The 18,659-nt window shown below is 42.7% G+C and overlaps 1 protein-coding gene across 1 annotated transcript; it reads left to right on the top strand.

Annotated features, from left to right (window-relative positions):
* The first annotated feature begins 1,404 nt into the window (after positions 1-1,404).
* PDE12 (phosphodiesterase 12) lies at positions 1,405-9,467 on the top strand. Its single transcript, XM_034776993.1, has 3 exons — positions 1,405-2,890; positions 4,991-5,069; positions 6,248-9,467. The coding sequence occupies exons 1-3, from the start codon at positions 1,562-1,564 to the stop codon at positions 6,688-6,690; spliced, it is 1,851 nt and encodes a 616-aa protein (XP_034632884.1). The 5' UTR covers positions 1,405-1,561; the 3' UTR covers positions 6,691-9,467.
* The last annotated feature ends 9,192 nt before the right edge of the window (positions 9,468-18,659 follow it).

The raw sequence follows: 18,659 nt of genomic DNA, 5'->3' as shown, positions 1-18,659 counted from the left end.
GTAAAAGCCCTAGAGTAGATTAAGTTAAACTGGCAAAAAAGTCCATATTTTATTTAGGAAATTGGTAAAAGTTATACAGGCAAACCCTTTCTAGTGTAGGCAAGGCATAAGTCTCTGTCCCAGATCCTCAAAGGTATTTAGTTACCTAACTCCAACTGACAAATGGGAATTAGATTTCTAAATACCTTTGAGGATCTGTGCCTCAGTTTTCTAACGATACAATAGGGATAACAGTACTTTCCTATCTCACTGGATCATTGTGAGGATAAATTCATCAAAAAAGAAAGATTGTGGGGTTGCTATATAACTACAACAGATAGTTGTTCTTACTGCTAACTTTCCCAGTAAAATTAACAAAACCACAAACTAGACCTTTGATCTAGGGAAGTGATGAGACTTACCAAGTCCCACTATGATAACAATAGTAATATCTAGTTCTTATACTGCTTTTCATCATTAGATCTCAAAGCACTTTACCAAGGAGCTCAGGATCATTCCCTCCTATTTTACAAATAGAGAAACTGAGACACAGAGAAGTGAAATGATTTACCCTAGGTCTTCTTGACCTTCCAATGCCTCCCTGTGAGCAGACTTTAATGATCACACAGAGGCAGCTACAGGACTGAGGTCTTAGTCATAATAACGAATAGTTAAATTCAATATTACAAATGACTAACACTTTTCTAAAATCACTCTTTTTACAGATATCACATCTTTAAGTGATTGAACTGTTCTATTTTTATCTTTCTTTCAATAAACACGAAACATTCTGAACCAGGTAAGTAGAAAATAAATCCAAACTTCAGGCATCAATTATATGTATGGAGTGTTATGCTAAAGAACGCTTTATAGAAGTCTGAATTTTTTCGGGAGACAAGTCTTCCTCTTTTCACATCTCACTTATTTCGGAGAGTAAATCCCTTCTTGCGGGTTCATTTTAGGGAGTGTTTAAAGGCTCTCCCTCCGGGGTGCAGGATTTTGTTGTTAATATCAGAGATACTTAGTGTTTAGTTAACCTACTTCATCCAAACTGTCCCAGCTGCCTAGCCCTGAAGAGAACTGATAACAGGCACAGCCCTCACCAAGGCCTGGTGAGAGAGAGGGGACATTTCCCTAGAGAGCTTCAAAAGACACAGATTATTTTCCCCAAGGAAACCCCTTAGATAAGGCTCTGAGAGCTACGAAGAAGCGCCCAGGACCCCAGGCTGCCTGTTCCCACGCGACCTCCAGCCGCGGTACGAGCTCGGCAGACGCAGCACTAGATGTTTCTCACTTTCCACGAGCTTTACTAGAGACCTCTCTCTACAGGAAGTAAATAGTCAGCACTTCCGGCCTGTGCTCACGACTGCCTCCAATCACAAATGCCTTTCCCCTGGTTCGGCTTCCCTTTCATCATTTCCGGTATCTGACCACCCCAGTACCCATCAGCACTTGCGAGGCGCCGCTCAGCGAGGCAGCTTTTGGCCCGGCGCGGGTTTCCGGGCGATTGCAGGCGAATGTGCTGTCACCAATGTGAGGCTGCCTTGGCGCGCGGCCCGGAGCCGGAACGCAGCGGCGGCTGATGAATGGTGGATGCCGGGCTGGCTGGTTCATGTGGAGCCTTCTGTGGGGGGAGCTACGAGCCGCTGCCGGCGCGAGTAGGCTCCGCTGCCGATCGGCCGCTTTCCTTAGCAGCGGCGGCGTCGCGGTTTCCCCCGGCCCTGCCTGCGGAGACTCGCCTGGCCGCATGGAGCGGGCTGTGGTGCGCTGCGTCCCGTCGGAGCCGAAGATGAGCCTGTGGTTCGTGCTGTGTGACGGGAGCGCCAAGCACATGCAGCGGGACCAGACGGAGCCGCTAGGCCGGGCCTTGGCCCGCATCGCCACCAACGCCGGCAAGGGCCATGCCAAGGCGGCCAAGAAGAGCAAGAAAGCGCGGGCGGAGGCGGGACCGGCCGGGGAGCCGGTGCCGACGGCGCCGCTCGCCGTGCGCCTCTTCTCGCGGGACGGGGAGTCCGTGGCTGAAGACGTGTCCAATGCCGAGGCCTGGCAGGACGGCGCCGTGCTGCAGATCGGCGAAGTCAAGTACCAGGTGGAGCGGAACCCGCCCTCAGTCATCGAGCTCCAGCTGCCCCGCTCGCTGCTCGCCGGCTTCCCCGTCTGCCCCAAGATCCACACCGAATTCGGCGCGCCCCAGCACTGTCTCTTCCGCTGGTACCGGGAGCAGCCGGGGGGCGGCGGGGACGAGCCCTCCCCAGGGGGCGACATCTGGGTAGAAGCCCCCGTCAGGGACCGCGTCTTCACGCCGACCAACGCGCACATCGGACTGCGCCTCAAGCTCCACTGCACCCCGGGCAACAGCCAGCAGCGCTACGGGCTCCCCCGGGAGGTGGAGAGCAGCGGCCCTGTAGAGGCTGGGCCCGGCGCCTGTACCTTCGACTCCCGGCACCTCTACACCAAGAAGGTGTCCGGAGAAGGCTTTATCCGTACGGTCTCCTACAACGTTCTGGCTGACATCTATGCTCAGACCGAGCACTCCCGGACGGTGCTCTACCCCTACTGTGCGCCCTACGCGCTGGAGCTCGACTACCGGCAGAACCTGCTCAAGAAGGAGCTGGTCGGCTACAGCGCCGACCTCATCTGCTTGCAGGAGGTGGACAAGTCTGTCTTCGCTGATAGCTTGGCCCCGGCACTGGACGCCTTCGGCCTCGAAGGTCTCTTCAGGATCAAGGAGAAGCAGCATGAAGGCTTGGCTACTTTCTACCGCAGGGATAAGTTCACCTTGCTTAGCGAGCACGATATTGCCTTCAATGAGGCCCTGGTCTCCAACCCACTGCACAAGGAGCTGCGGGACAAGCTAGCCCCCTACCCCTTAGCCCAGGAGAAGGTGCTGCAGAGATCCTCTGTGCTGCAGGTACCGGCCACTTGTACAGCAGCTCTGCCTCACTAATTGGGTGTGTCCAACCCCCAGGAAATCGAAATGCAGAGCGAGTGGGAGGCACTGTTGCTGTTCAGGAGGAGGGTCGTTATAGGACTACTGGTGGAAGGAAAAAGAAGGGACAGAGCAGCAATAGAGTAAAAACTTCTCAGGCAGGCAGAGCTGTGATTGTGAGTAGGGTAGGAACCATAGGCTGTGTCTACACTACAGCCGGGATCGATGCTCTGAGATTGATCCACCAGCAGTCAATTTAGCGGGTCTAGTGAATACCCGCCAAATCAACAGCAGATCGCTCTCCAGTAGACCTCTGTACTCTACCCCTGACGAGAAGAGTAAGGCAAGTCAAGTCGACAGGAGAGTTTCTCCTATTGACACCCCCTCCCTCTCCACCCGCGTTGTAGACCCCGCAGTAACTCGACCTAAGGTACGTTGACTCCATCGACGTTATTCAAGTAGCCGAAGTTGCGTAGCATAGGTCGACTTACTGTGGTAGTGTAGACATAGCCATGGAGTCAGTCTATGCTGGAGCAAGCCCTTGTCTACACTATAGGGGAAATTCGATCTAAGCTACGCAATGTGAGTTATGTTAATAGCATAACTCAAATTGATGTAGCTTAGATCTGCTTACCATGGGGTCCACACTACGCGATGTCAATGGGAATCTCCCCTGCTCTTCTCGATCAGGTGGAGTACAGGAGTCTATCTTCACTAGACCCACTAAATCAACCGCTGATGCATCGATTGCTGCTCGTGGATCCCCCAGTAAGTGTAGTCAAGCCCTAAGTTATGGAGAGTTTTGAGAATTAGGCAGACGCTCACACTGCTTAATGTGTAAAACAAGGAAATGTGTTTTGATAGGTGGTAGTGTCACAGTCTGTCATTCAGTTGCCATTCACCCAACTGGGTACACGTGGCCAGTGTCAGTTCCCTTCCCCTGATTTCTGCCCTTTAGAATGTGGGCTTGATAAAAATGTGATCCTGCCAATTTTAAATAATGTATTCATTTTCTTTGGTTTCTTTCTGACTTCAAACCATTTTAAAGTGAATTCTTAATTGTGATATAACAGAACATTGGAGTGTATCAGCGCTTCTAAAATATCAAATCTGATTTTTAGTTTCGAAAATATTTTTATTCTAAATTTTAATAAACTTTGGGACATTGGCTATCTGATTTTGAAACACTGTAGACATACAAGTGGGGTGTGCATGTGAGATACTGACTGTGCTGTTAGTGACATTAAGAAAATTAAGGCCCCGATCCCGCTTAACGTGCTTAACTGTTCATGTTTGTAGACCCATTGACTACTCTCAAAGTTAAGCATCCACATAAGTGTTTGCAGGATCATGGCCCATGTTAGAAATCCCAGTAACTGACATGGAGGCTTGTGGCAGTGACAAATATAATCTCCTTTACAAGGCTTGAAAAATCTACTTACCCCAAGGGCCAGTGTGAGAAGCAAACTTTCCCTGGTGCTTGATAGCAATCTAAACTTTTGTTTAAAAAAAGTTAACTTCCCAGACTAGTGCAGTGGTGGCTTCCACAGTGCAGAGAAACAACTCCAATGTTGTTTCTGCAGAGGGGTGGAAGAATGGAGAAGGGAAAAGCTACACCAAGATCTTTTACAGGAAAGAGAGTGAAATGGGGAAGAAAAAGTATAGCAAAAGCAAGAGACTTGATAGGCAGGGCTGGTAAAGTAGTATTTGGCAAATACATTAATTTTGCTGGAATGTGTCAAATGACTTATTTTGCAAACATTTATTTTACTAGTTGTAGAACTGATAAAGTACTATAATTGTCATGGGGGATTGTGGGGGAGAAAAGTTATAATGGCATGTGTAGCTAGTATACATGGGCTATTTCCTGTCAGGTACACTTTTTTCAAAACCTGTTTATTGCTTATAATATTTGACTATAACATTCAAAATAATGTGTAGAAAGAGATGTATAAAAATGGGAATTGTCACCCAGGTACAAGCTAATTAATCACTAATAATGCATAATTCTGCATAGGCACTCTGAGGTCTGTAAAGCATATTCTGATTTAACATTTTGTAAAAGTGTGCTGTTTCGTGCAGGTTTCAGTTCTTCAGTCTACAAATGATCCTTTGAGGAAGATTTGTATAGCCAACACTCATCTGTACTGGCATCCAAAAGGTAACTTTACTGATGTTGTATACAAGTATATATTATTAGCTAGATTTAGTAGCATTTTTCCTACACAACTAGGATTTGCATTTCACACTTTTCTGAATGGAAGGATTGCTCCCTACTTCTTACAATTCCGCACCTTTCTTTATGGAGGTGAGGATTTCCTTTGTTCATTCCTTCTCAAAAGACACAATCAACTCAGGATTAAATAAGGACTGGGAATGGCTGAGCCATTACAAACATTGAATCTATCTCCCCTTGTAAGTATTCTCACACTTCTTATCAAACTGTCTGTACTGGGCTAGCTTGATTATCACTTCAAAAGTTTTTTTTTCTCTTACTTAATTGGCCTCTCAGAGTTGGTAAGACAACTCCCACCTGTTCATGCTCTCTGTATGTGTGTATATATATCTCCTCAATATATGTTCCATTCTATATGCATCCGAAGAAGTGGGCTGTAGTCCACGAAAGCTTATGCTCTAATAAATTTGTTAGTCTCTAAGGTGCCACAAGTACTCCTTCTCAAAATGTGATCTTTAACTGCTGCACCAACCCGATTGGAGGATTGTGTTATATCATTATAGAGTGTAGTCTTGCTTGCTTAGGAATGTTCAGAATATAGCTGAAGCAAAGATCATTGTATTCTACATTCCACCCCCAATCTTGTAATTTTCTAATATAGATGGGTTTATAAAGTGTGGATCCCTCTGTCCTCAATGTAACTGATGGAGCCATGTTGTGGTATTGACAGCAGAGGAAGCAAATTGGGCCTCTCAAACCAAGTCTCCCTTCTAGGCCCAAAAACTAGGAGGGGAGATTACCTCCTGTTTCTTGGTGTTCCTGAAGGGTGTAGGGGCAGAAAAAAGCCACTGAGATGGTGGGGTGAAGCCAGTGGCCATTAGGCCAGGGGATTAACTGAAGAACTGAGCAAGAGTGAAAAAGGCCCCTGCTCAATCCTTAGCAAAGAAGATATTTGGTTTCTCTAGATTCACTTTTACTTGGGAGGGAAAATTGCAGGGGTATGTTTAAAGGTGCACAGTCCCTACAATCATGCACTGAAGTTGAAGCCTTGCTAACGGTTTTAAAATGTATATTTCTGCAAACTATCAGTCAGCAGTGGTTTATAAAACTTTGAAACTACTGAATAAATAAAATACTTAATTAACATGCTTTTATGTTCATAGGTGGAAACATCCGTCTCATCCAAATTGCTGTAGCTTTGTCTCACATTAGGCATGTTACATGTGATCTATATTCTGGCATACCTGTCATATTCTGCGGTGATTTTAATAGTACACCTTCAACTGGAATGTATAGTTTTATCAATAGTGGCAATATTGCTGAGGATCATGAAGACTGGGTCTCTAATGGAGAAGAAGAAAGATGCAATATGTCTCTAACTCATCCTTTCAAACTGCAAAGTGCTTGTGGAGAACCTGCTTATACAAATTATGTTGGTGGGTTTCATGGATGCCTGGACTACATTTTCATTGACATAAATGCTTTAGAGGTTGAACAAGTAATTCCATTGCCAAGTCATGAAGAAGTTACCACCCATCAGGCCTTGCCAAGTGTCTCTCATCCCTCTGATCATATAGCATTAATATGTGATTTAAAGTGGAAATAAGACTAACATTTGCATGGCATTTGTTCCAGGCCTTTAAACAAGGAATTTGTTTACTTTAGGGGACCTTAACTTGTATCCCGGCTTGTATGTAACTTTATAAAGACAGAAACTAGACTGATTATTGGAAAAAAGTTCACATGCCTGTCATTTTGATTATAAATTTCTTATTGAGCGTTTTGTCTGACTGTTCATAACATTTGCATGACATAGCTTCTCCTTTCCCTTTTTCTACACTAATAGGAAGTCCAAATATATTTAAAACAGATGGGGATGTTTTAAAAAAAGAAAAAAAGTTAGATTATCAGATCTTTTTATAGGTGTTTTTAACTGATTAAGAGATTATTTTGTTACAGATGTATGAATCTAAACCGATTTCTATAAAAGTACACGTGAACTGAACCCTGTTTGTATAATTCAGAATAGGATATAAAAGAGGGTAAGCAAATGACTTATGTTGAATCAAATCAATTAAAACTACTTTCAGTGCAGGACAAATGTCACCTTCTATTTAAATACTCAAAAATATAAATGTATTCATTAAGCATTCCTGATGCTTCTCTAGGCTTTAGCAAGCTGCATGTTCAGTGTACTTCTACTTTTTTTGACAAGATACTTTCTAACCAGATACCAACATCTGAATAGACTTGTACAATCAACATAAAACCATATTAAATTTTAGGATTAAAATGGTTTAGGAAACACATTTTCCTTGCCCACTTAATGTATTTGTAGCCACTGAAAGGCTCTTTAAGATAAATGAAAAAAAGCAATTTTAAAGCCCAGTTGTTGATTATTGTAAACCAATATCAAGTTTACTAAAAAATAAAAATGTAAGAACTATATTTACTTTTGAGTATTGATTCCTGTTGTTATCCATATCCTGTATCTAGCATTAGAAAACATACTAAAAGTTTTAGGTCAGTTTCCTAACACAGTTTGGGTGGGAAGGAGTTTTTTAAATTTTGCTCGCCAGTTTTTGATTTGCAGGAAAGCATTAGTTGCTTCCGGAGAACAATTTCTTCCTGGTTTGGGGGGAGTGGAAGAAAATAACACTTCACATAAGTAATATGTATCTAATTCTTTGGTGAAAATGCTTAAAGGTGACTTGCAAAGATTTTTAAAAGTTGGATTTGCTCTATTTTTTTCCATCGCAAAGAAGGCCTGCTTGCTCTCACTTTTCAATTTAGCACTATCAAGTCTAGTCTTTCCTAGTTATGTTGGAGAATATTTGGGATGTCTAAGGATGTACATTACCATACCTTAATGGAAATAATAGTTATTTAAACACCCACTACCCAGGACTTCCTTTCTCCAAAACGTTGGTCATGGAAACAGAAAAGATTCTGCAAACAAAAGATTTATACAGTTTTATTAATGCTCCTTGTTTCAGTTGATAACTTTCCCTTAACTCCAGGTATTATTGTCCTCATTTGCCTAGTTTTCTGGTTATTAGTGCCTTCCAGGGTAAAACAAGCTCTGAATGTTTAATGCTTAAAAATCACCTAGAATTCTCACCCCTATCCACAATTAAAAGGCACATATCATGCAGATAGGAACACTAGAAATGCATTAGAACAGTGTGGCTTCCTCATAGTGCACAAGTTAAACTGAATATTTAAAATGAAAACATTTACTAAACTGAAAACTATGGGGATGCACAGACTTAGGACATCCAAAAACCCGTACCTAACTCTGCTCCTGTTGCTTTACCCAAGGAGCAACCAAACGGTGCAAACTAATCTGACACTCAGACAAGGTCCATACATGTACCTCATAATAATAAATACAGTGGTAGCATTTTCATAGTGCTATGCATGCTGATATGGGCAATTGTTTCATGGTGTTTTCAAAAATGTGATATGTGAGCCTCCGATGAGCTGAACCCTTAATTATGTGACTGTTGGTACCAGTCAAGCGAGTATGGGGGTCTAAGTATTGCCACTCTCCTTGGCACCTCATGGGCTGTAGAGCCTCCTCACAGGGTAGGTGGCTGCTGCTAGGCAAGGCTAGGGACTGAAGCTGTTATAAGCTTCATGGTGGGAGAGAATAGAAAGAACAGGCCTGGAGAGGAACTCCTTTCTCTCACCAAGAGAAATGGGAGGAAAGTCCTAGGGCACAAGGCCCAAGCACATGTACATGCACTGTTACCTCTCTGTGGACACACTATTAGAATGGAGCCTTCCCCCTTGTGACTGGTGCTGGCTATGGGAGTAGAGACAGACACTGCTGCTGCTGGAACAGCCAGCAGCAAACTTTTACTTTCCAGCCCTCAGAGCCTTTTCTGGTGTCAGAAGTGACTTTCTGGAACTCTTCCATTGAGGGGAAGAGAGATGATTCTTAGAAGGGAATGGGTGGAGCAGGCCTAAGCTGAGGGGCTGGAGTTCACTGTTGACAGACACCAATGGGTGGGAGGATGGTGGGGAAATATGGGTTAAGAGGGTTGCTGACCATGGAAAATTAACACCCACTGTACATTACTACTATGAGCACACAACTGGTGTGAATTACTGTGGGATGTTACTATAACTTGTAACCTGCTGCTCTCAATTTGTTTTCATGTGTTGCATTTTATATTTAGATAGTAAGTGCTTGAGTAGGGAGTGTTTGTGAAACTTTTGGGTGCTCAAAAATAAGTGATGAAAAATCATTTTGAATCAGACTAATGTACATATGTAAAAACTACATACCATACATACATGTTTATACCACCCTGCTTACCAACTATGTATCCATTGCACCTTGCATGTAAGATATTTTGATTAAAGATGTTTTCTGATAAGGACTTTGTGTCTTAAATCATGTATTTCACCTGTGGTGGTGAGGAACTCTGGGGCAGGCTTTTTATTCTTGTACATATTTGTCTAGGGTAATTCTCTTTCTGCCTGCCTATACTCCAGTGTGGCCTCTCTCTTTGTGATTCAAAATCATATAGCCAATTCACTGTAGTTTACATGTACAAACTGTAGCATCACTGCACTGTCTCTATCTCCCGGCTGTTTGTAGCTTTTGAAAGCAAGCTATCCAGAGGGGCTTCTCAGACTTAATAGATTTGTGAACTCACCCTCTCTGGTAACTAGTGTCATGGAAAAATATTTATGTATTTCTAACTCAATGCAGCGTAGACAGAAGTAGAGCCATTGCCATGTGGTCGGTCAGCTCTTCTGTCTACCAGCAAGAAGCCTTCCATGGTCATGGACCACAGTTCGATACGTTCTGAAGTAAAGTAATTGCAATATGTGGATATCTTGCTTGCTTTGGGGAAAAGTAGTGCTGAATGAAACACGTGATTGTGAATAGAGTTATTGAGAGGAAGATATTTTATATTGGTTTCACAAAGTTCTGTACAGCCATTCAGCAACTTCATCAGGATTACACTATAGGACAAACTTTTTGTGCCTGTTTTCATATCTACCAACTTTAGCTAATACATCCCAATTACTGTAAAACACTTGGAAGGCTTCCAAAGGGGATAAAGAAGTGCAATGTGTGTTCTGTTGAGTATACAGAGGTTGGATTTCAGAATGCCTAAGTATATTTAAACAGATACAGTAGCAGAGGAAGAAGGAGATTTTGATTGACTCTCCTCCTGGCCTAGGAAGCAACTAAGGGAGCTGGTTTGCCTTTAAAAATGATGAACAATGCTTAGGAATGGCATAACACCTCCTCATGGCAACTGTGCAAGCTTGTGCCAGATGCATCCACTGCAGCCTGTAATGAAGTTCTTCCTCACTCTCCTGCTTTTCAAATATCTGTGGCTGTACCAATGGGCTTGTCTGAGATGATATAATTGGTCTCTTTGGAAAGGGTGAGTCCCTGAGACTTGATGCAGGCAGTATGGTGGCACAACCAAGCATGTCCAGTAAAGCTATGGGTAGTGAGAATGTTGAGGGGAAGATACATAGCTGGGGTGGAGGGACCAGCTAGGATAAGCTCTCTCTTCCTGACTCTACTGTGTTACCCAAGGGATGAAGGTAGAGAGGCTACCTGTCTAATCTGGTACATTGCTGACTACATGGCTGGGGGGTTGGATATCACCACCCTCAATCCCTCACAGAGAGGGGACTCTAGTATCAGGGCACTGATAACACTTGGCTCCAGCGATGGTTTGGGTGGGGGGGTAAGAGAGAGGAAATCAGTAACAATGTGGAAAGTAGAAGGGGCTATGAACACAGAGACCAGGGGTTCTAATGATTCAGGTTCTAAGGCATTTAGGCCCAGTGAGGAAGGGCCAGGCCTAAAACTAATGTGGTCTGCCAAATTAGAGAGTAGCACCTGTGCAGACTTAGAAGTTAGTACCAGAGCTTCCTCAGACTTATGGCCCTTGTATGAATGAGCCTGAGATTAATCAGTGTCAGCTTATCAGTTACTGGGGACAGGAACCTGCCTATCAGACATCTGTGCTAATGATGAATAGGGCCACAAAGTGGACAGGACCTTGGAGGGTGGCATGGAATCACAGTTCAGTGTGGCATTAATAGGTCTAACTAACCAGGTTGTAGTCCTCCGCTCAGTGGCTGAAGCAGCCAGCATTGGTCTCTGTACAAGGAACAACTTCAGCCAGATGGCTCTCATGCTGTATTCTTGGAGAATGAGTGACAGAACATTGTGCCAAGACATGTTCTCTACAACAGAGCTAGCACCCGGAGTGCCTATCCTTAAGGGACCTCAACCCTTCACAAAAAGGAGAGGTATAGTCATACAGAAGGCCTGCTGGGGTTATGTGTCACACACAGCCTAGGTTCTGCCTTAACCTAGCCCCACATCCAAAGATTACCCCCATGCAGAAGGGATTACAGAGTAGGACTTTAGGCTTTACACACACTGCAAATTATACCATTCCCCTCATTTTCCTTTTGCAGCAGAACACATACATGTTCTGACAAAAAATTGTATTGCTAAAAATGTAACTTAAAACTAGGAGGACCAACAGAAAGTACTTATAATGGAATTGAACACAGCATAGAGCTGTTCACAATTTAATACATAGCACTTTTTCGGTCTGCAAATCATTCATGAACCACTGCCAGATACTGATCAAATAGTTTATGCGAACAAGTTTTGCTGATAGGTTAATTTAAAAAAAAAAAAAAAAATTTCAAGAGTAACCTATTTCCTAGAACTGGAAAGGACCTCAAAAAGTCATCAAGTCCAGCCCCCTGCCTTCTCTAGCAGGACCAGGTACTGATTTTGCCCCAGATCCCTAAGTGGTCCCCTCAAGGATTGAACTTATAACCTTGGGTTTAGCAAGCCAATGCTCAAACCACTGAGCTATCTTGTTGCCCAATGAAGTTGTTTACTTCAACTAGCCACTCTTTGGAATGTGTGATGGGGGAAGTTGACTCATGGTTCTGCCCTGTATTTAGATTACTAGAATTTTTTGAAAAAGGCAAATAATGAATTATGAATGCATATGAATAGCCGTAGCTATATGCCATCATCTGAAGCACAATTATTCCCCCAAGATTCAGGCAAATAAAAACCCATTCATTTTTTTGCAAGCCTTCACATGAATCATAAAGGGAATAAAGTAAAACAGATCTGTTCTGAATTCAACCATGTATTTTTTTCCCCCCAATATTTGTCCATCTCGGCTATAGAATATTCCTAATCGTCTGGTATATACAAATATATAATATTCTGCATGAAGTTATGTTAAAAGATTTTTAGGTCAATGCCAATCTGTAAGTTGTTCATTATATTGCACGGAGTTCCACATCCAAGAAAGAATAAAAATTCACCTTCAGGAACTCAGGATTTCCTCTTACAGCAATAAAAGCACCAGCCATCTTCATTGGTCTTTTGTGCCCAGATCAGAGAGTTAGTTTCCAAAACACAATCTCAGTTTGAACTGACTTTGGAGATGGAAAAGACCTATGTGTGTTGGTCCCTCTTTCAGTTTAAAATAGTCTGACTTGAAGGAATTATGTCTGATCAATGACTGCATGGCTAGACTCAAAGAAGATGCATCAGATATAAACAACTACTATAAAAAGCTACAGTGCTTTTTAATCGTAGGATTAGAAGGGACCCCAAAAGGTCATCTGGTCCCTTCTAATCCTATTATTTTTACTTTTACTCTAGACCATCCCTGGTAACTGTTTGTCTAACCTTTTTCTTAAAAACCTCCAGTGATGGGGATTCCACAGCCTCCCTAGGTAATTTGTTCAAGTGCTTAACTACCCTTCCACTTAGGTTAGTCATTAGGAAAAAACTTCTTAACTTTCCTTTATTGCAATTTAAGCCTATTAGTTCTTTTCCTGTCATCAGTGGACAAGGAGAAAAAAAATGTATCACTCCCCTCTTTATAACAACCTTTTACATAGTTGAAGGTTTATGTCCCCATTCACTCTTCTCCACCCTAAACAAAGCCAATTTTCTTTCCCAGTCTTTCCTGAAACATTTTTAGACATCTTTTTTTTTATTGCTCTCCTCTTGCTTTTCTCCAATTTGTGCACATCTTTTCCAAAGTATGGTGCCCAGAACTGGACACAATATTCCAGTTAGTAAAATAGTTGTGTGTCTTTGGCTAAGAACAAAAGGGGATGAGGACGTGTTTTAACTATTTATATAGCCATCGGCATTGTGTGTTAGTGCCTTCACTATAGAAAGGCATTTATACAGATTTGCAGTGTACCAGAAAACATGTGTTAATGGTGAGGCAATACATGGAGCATTCCAACAGTGGCTCAAAAGGAGGCTTCTTGAGGATGACTGAGGCCGCACCAGGGAGCAAGATGTCTAACTGTAACTTAAGTATGGAGAAGGCCTTTAACGAATTTAGACACTGTTGGGAAAGGAAAGACTGAAGGTGGATGTACCAGAGCATGGACATGCCAGTATTGCTGCTAGGTGGATCTTGAAGGAAGCAAATGGCAGTGCTACTGGTTTCATGAATTATAAATAGTTTAGGATCTTTGGCACCTCTACTGGATCCAAATTATTTGGAGATACCCCTGTGGGTAGGTGGGGAAAGAATCTTTTCCACTCTGCGTAAGTGTTCCTGCTTTGAGAATTCTCTGAAGCTGTAGGGAGCAGTCTATCAGATCAGCCAATATCCAAGCATTCAGATTTCTGGATGCAGGATCTGACTGGTTCTGAGACAGTACATCTGGCAACTGTATGGGAGGTCAGATATCTGTAGCAGGTCTGACAGCTAAAACTGTCTCGGCCAGTAAGGAGCAATCATGTTGACAACAGCTTTATCCATCCTGGTCTTGGAAGCTATCCTGGTGATCAGGGGAAGTTGTGGGCAGGCAGAGGAATCCTCAAGACCACTAAAGAAATGGTGTCTCGCAACAAGCACAGGCTCATGCCTCAACTGCAAGTTTGAGCGCTTGGTGTGGTCACTGTGGCAAACAAGTTGATATCCAGTGTCTCAGCCATTCTTTTAATCAAATCCTGGAAGACTTAAAAACTCATCCATCTGGAGAGGATGATGAGATGACAGGAAGCTGTTGTTCTGATGAGTGATAGCCTCTATTGTATTCCTCCTCACCCTCGACAAGCTGAGAGCAAGTTTCCTAGAATATAGTTTTTCTCTCCAGGGAGGCCAGTCTGGCAGAGATAGTGAGGAGAATACATAGTGAATACCAGGGTGGGATCTATCCATCCTGTGGGTTTCTGATGACTTCCTGGTACTCCGCAGGGATTTCTCCCTCAACTCTCAGTGTACAACCCCCAGAGGTGAAAGGACTTGCTTAGAAGAAAGAAGAAAAGGAATAAACCTCCTCCAGAGACCTGGGGCATTCAAAGCTACAAGCATGTTCCCTGGGTGGAAGATGGGGGGGGAGTGTTCACATATGGACAACTCCAAATAATGAATAAGGAGCTGTCGACTTAAGGTTGTGCATGAGGCTGGTAACTACCACATAACCAAAATTACTTCAGAAACACACACACACACACACACACACACACACACCCACCCACCAGGAGCCATAACAGTATGCAGCAGGCTCAAACAAGAGATCAACTTCATTGAAAAATATAATGGACATTGGCTTCCTTATGGATTTGACCAATGTCCTGAAGAGTCCTTTGCTCAAGGCAAGATCAGTAATGAAAATTGGATTCTGGAATGTGAGAACACACAAAACTACTGAAACTGCTGAAGTAATTAATGGATAGAAAGACCAGACCTTTGTCAAACCCATCTTGAGTTATCCTGACAGGCTAGAGAAAAGGATCCAGATACCACCACCACCACCTCCTCCTCCTCCTCACTGGCTCCAATTGAATCCCAACCACCACCTGGGATGAAATGGGACTGGACTTTAACAGCAGCAGCTGCTCTAGCTAATCTCAACTAACTTCTCATTCCCTCTAACAGACAGTTACCACAATCTTTTATACCTTCTAAGAGACTTTCAGACAAGTCCCTCCCCCCCCCCCTTCTAAAAAACACCTTTGTCCAGCTAAAGGGAAAAGGAACAAGGGATGTTGATAAAATTAAAGCCTTATTTGTTTTTCCATTTCAAATGCTTTCACTGCTTTTCCTTTTTTCCCCCTGTATCTTTGATCAAAGACAAGAAAGAATTTTAATGGTGTGCTTGCCACAGTACTAAGCAGTCTGAGGTCTCTGTATACCAAACCCAGTTTACCACTGTTTAATGCTGAACAGCAACTGGGTTACGTTAACACCTTTGGCTCATTTATTCCATCTAAATACATACAGCCAAAAAAAAAAAAAAAAGGGGGGGGGGTGAGGAAGAGGCCAACCTAGAAAAACATTACGCTGAACAATAAAGAAGCCAAATCCACCACATGAAATGCAGGAGCCTGAACAGACCAGCACAAGACTGAAATGGCAAAAAACTGGTGGATGCCATATGCACCTGAGGGATGTGGGAAGATAAAGGAGTGGGGCAGTTCTATTGGGGATATTGTCTTGCAGTCTGTACCATAGGCTACTCCTGGGAGGAATTCTTCACCAAAAAATTAAATTCTGTGCACGTTTTAAAATTCTGCATTTTATTTGTCAAAACAAAATAATGATGCCAGTTTCAATTTTAGTAATTTATTTCCAAATACTTGTCAGCAAGTATGTCCATAACAATACAGACAACAAAAAAAGATTCAGGAAATGTTTTTTGACAAATAGATTCCTTACTAGGCATATTCATACAGAACTTTGAGTATGAATTCATTTAAACTACATGACAAAAAACAAACATATTTCCCGCACTCTTCAGAAACAGTCAGAGGGAATTAGTGTCTGCCCAGGTCCCAGGAGTCACACGACTTTTGGCTCCTTACAGAGGAAATCACTTTTGAGTGGGGCTTGTAAGAAGTAGCCTGAGTGCTCAAACAAAACAAAAAAAGTCCCACAATGAACTAATCTTAACTACAAACCTGCATTAGTGTCTCTTAGAGCAAGTTAGCTGATGCTACTAGGTTCCATCTTTCACGTATTAAGAAGGAACTGGGTGGCAGCTGAAGCCTCCTGGCCCTTTATGACTTTACCTACAGGGCACAGACACTGCTATTTAAAAGAAATCAATCTCACATGCATAGGTCACATGCACACAAAGTGTTTGAATCTGTGTGGACAATCACTCAAAGAAGAGGTAGATTATATTTCCCATCATTATTTGACATACCTTTATAAACTGTGATTTACTTCTTCACCCACTCCAGAGCAACACATCAACACCACCCTATGTCTTTACCTTTGCTCAAGAGAATAGCCATGCTCTCTCTTCTCCAAGATCAAGTTGTCCTCACAGAGCACCTAGCAGATGGGACCATAATTCTAATAATTGAGAAGCAGCATGTGATACCCCTGGACCATTCTCCCAGAAACAAATTTAAATAATTTAAATACTTTAGAAGAATAAAGTATGTTGAACTGAACAACTTCAGCAATTCCACTGGTAGCCAAGATAACAAATATATAAGAGGTTTCAATTGATTCTCTTCGCTTATAGTCATAGTTCAGGGTAAGCTGTACCTGTGACCCCTCATTCAGTCTCTCCAGGAGTTCCTCTTTCAAGTGACAGGTCCAGTCCCTGCACTTCTCTCAGAGTGGAATCTAGCAATCAATGCCACCTTTACATTGGGTCTCCAGATTACAGCACCCTGATTACCAACTGAGTCTCCTAGACAGCTTCAACTGAGTTTGGCCCCTGCTAAAGGCATCCCTTCAGGAGTTTTAACCAGTGGGGAAAAATGCAGGGACTCAGGATGATTTCTTTAAAACAAAGCATAACCCATAAACACATAGCAGTCAGAGAAAAAGCTTAGAGACAAAAAGGCCTACACAAATTTCTTACCCAAATCTAGCATTTCCCTCAAGAAATCAGTAGGCCACTATTATCCCTCATACTCCAACTTCTAAGAGAAGAGGATCACGGTGTCCCCAGCAGTCACTGGCTCCTCTTCTGACTCCTGGTCAGCTTCAGGGCTAAGGCTTTTAATCCCTTCCAAACGCTTTGTTTTTCCCCCATTGGATACCCTCCCATTTGGGATTACCAGCCAGTCTGCTGAGCAGAGCATGGTAGTAATAAATCTTCAAAGGAACTGAAATCAGTATTGTTAATTACTGAGATTTACCTCTCTACAACTATTGGCTGGGTTCCCACAGAGGTGGGGGAAAAAACAAACAAACAAACAAAAAACCACACACACCCTTCCCCCACCCCCCTGGACTGATTTAACTCTTTGCACCTAAGCAGCAGACAGCATGATAGTAATTAAACAGAGGTACATAATATTCATAAAAAAAAAAAAAAAAATACAGCTTTCCCATGTTCCTCACACTTACCAATAAATTTGTATAAGGATTGCATCATTTAATCAACATTGCCATTTCCAAAAGATTCCACACCCACCCATGACTAGCTAAATCTGGAGAATTTTAAGAATACGGCAGTGGAACAGCTGCACTAATAAAAAGTGGAGACTTATGTTTTATCTTCTGGAAGTTAATCAGAACTAGCCTCCCAAATGCCAAAAATCCTCAATGAAGTGGGAAAGACATCTGTTGGATATCCAGAACACTGAGCACTAATGGCAATGGAGTCAAGCAAGAATTCATTTGTTTTAGAGTAGCAGCTTGAGATGCAAGTTCAGATAGGTCTCTGGGGTGGAGGAGAGAAAGAGAAAAAGGAAGCAAGGAAGGACCTGGTGAAGCTCACATGGACTTGCTTGGATTTTCCAAAACACCTTGTTGCTACCATTACCAAAGCATCAGAATAAATCCCTATAGATCAGTGGTTCCCAAACTTTAACATCCTGTTAACCCCTTTCACGAAAATGTCAAGTCTCGCGAACCCCCTCCTAAAAATGAATATTTCCAGGGATTTTCTCCTTTACCAGAGTATAAATTATAAAAACAGTGATCTTGGAACAAACAGGGCCGCCCAGAGGATTCAGGGGGTCTGGGGGCAAAGCAATTTCAGGGGCCCCTTCCATTAAAAAAGGGCAATATTATAGAATACTATAGTCTCGTGGGGGTCCCTCCGGGGCCCGGGGCAAATTGCCCCACTTGCCCCCCCGGGTGGCCCTGGGAATAAAACAATTTGTTTTTATGACATGCTTATTACACACTATTATTAATTATTTATCATTACAATATTTTTATTACATTATGAAAATGGCAACACACTTCCAAGATCTCACTTTTGTAGCTTGTATCACGTTGAATAAGCCTGTTATAAGACAAGGTTTCTATGTTTCAAGGAGTATCAGATGTGAAACAGCAGGAAGGTATTTAAGAAGTCAACTCAAAGAGTTCCTCCTACACAAGAATTCAGGTCTTGAGCAGTCCAGGCAAACACCACATGTTACAACAAAGCTAAGTTGTTCTTCATAATAATTTTTAAAAACACTAGCTCCCTATTTCATTTTAAAGACAGCAAAAAAAAATATCCATTTCCCTTTCAATTTCTTATAAGGAGTATTGAAGTTTAAACCTCCCCAGTGTGATAGATATGCTTGCTTTGATCTGCTTAGCTCTTGGAAGTCCAGGC

The sequence above is a fragment of the Trachemys scripta genome, chromosome 7 (genome assembly GCF_013100865.1).
Source record: "Trachemys scripta elegans isolate TJP31775 chromosome 7, CAS_Tse_1.0, whole genome shotgun sequence".
In the NCBI taxonomy this organism is placed as follows: domain Eukaryota; kingdom Metazoa; phylum Chordata; order Testudines; family Emydidae; genus Trachemys; species Trachemys scripta.
This window is presented reverse-complemented; position numbering and strand designations above follow the sequence as displayed.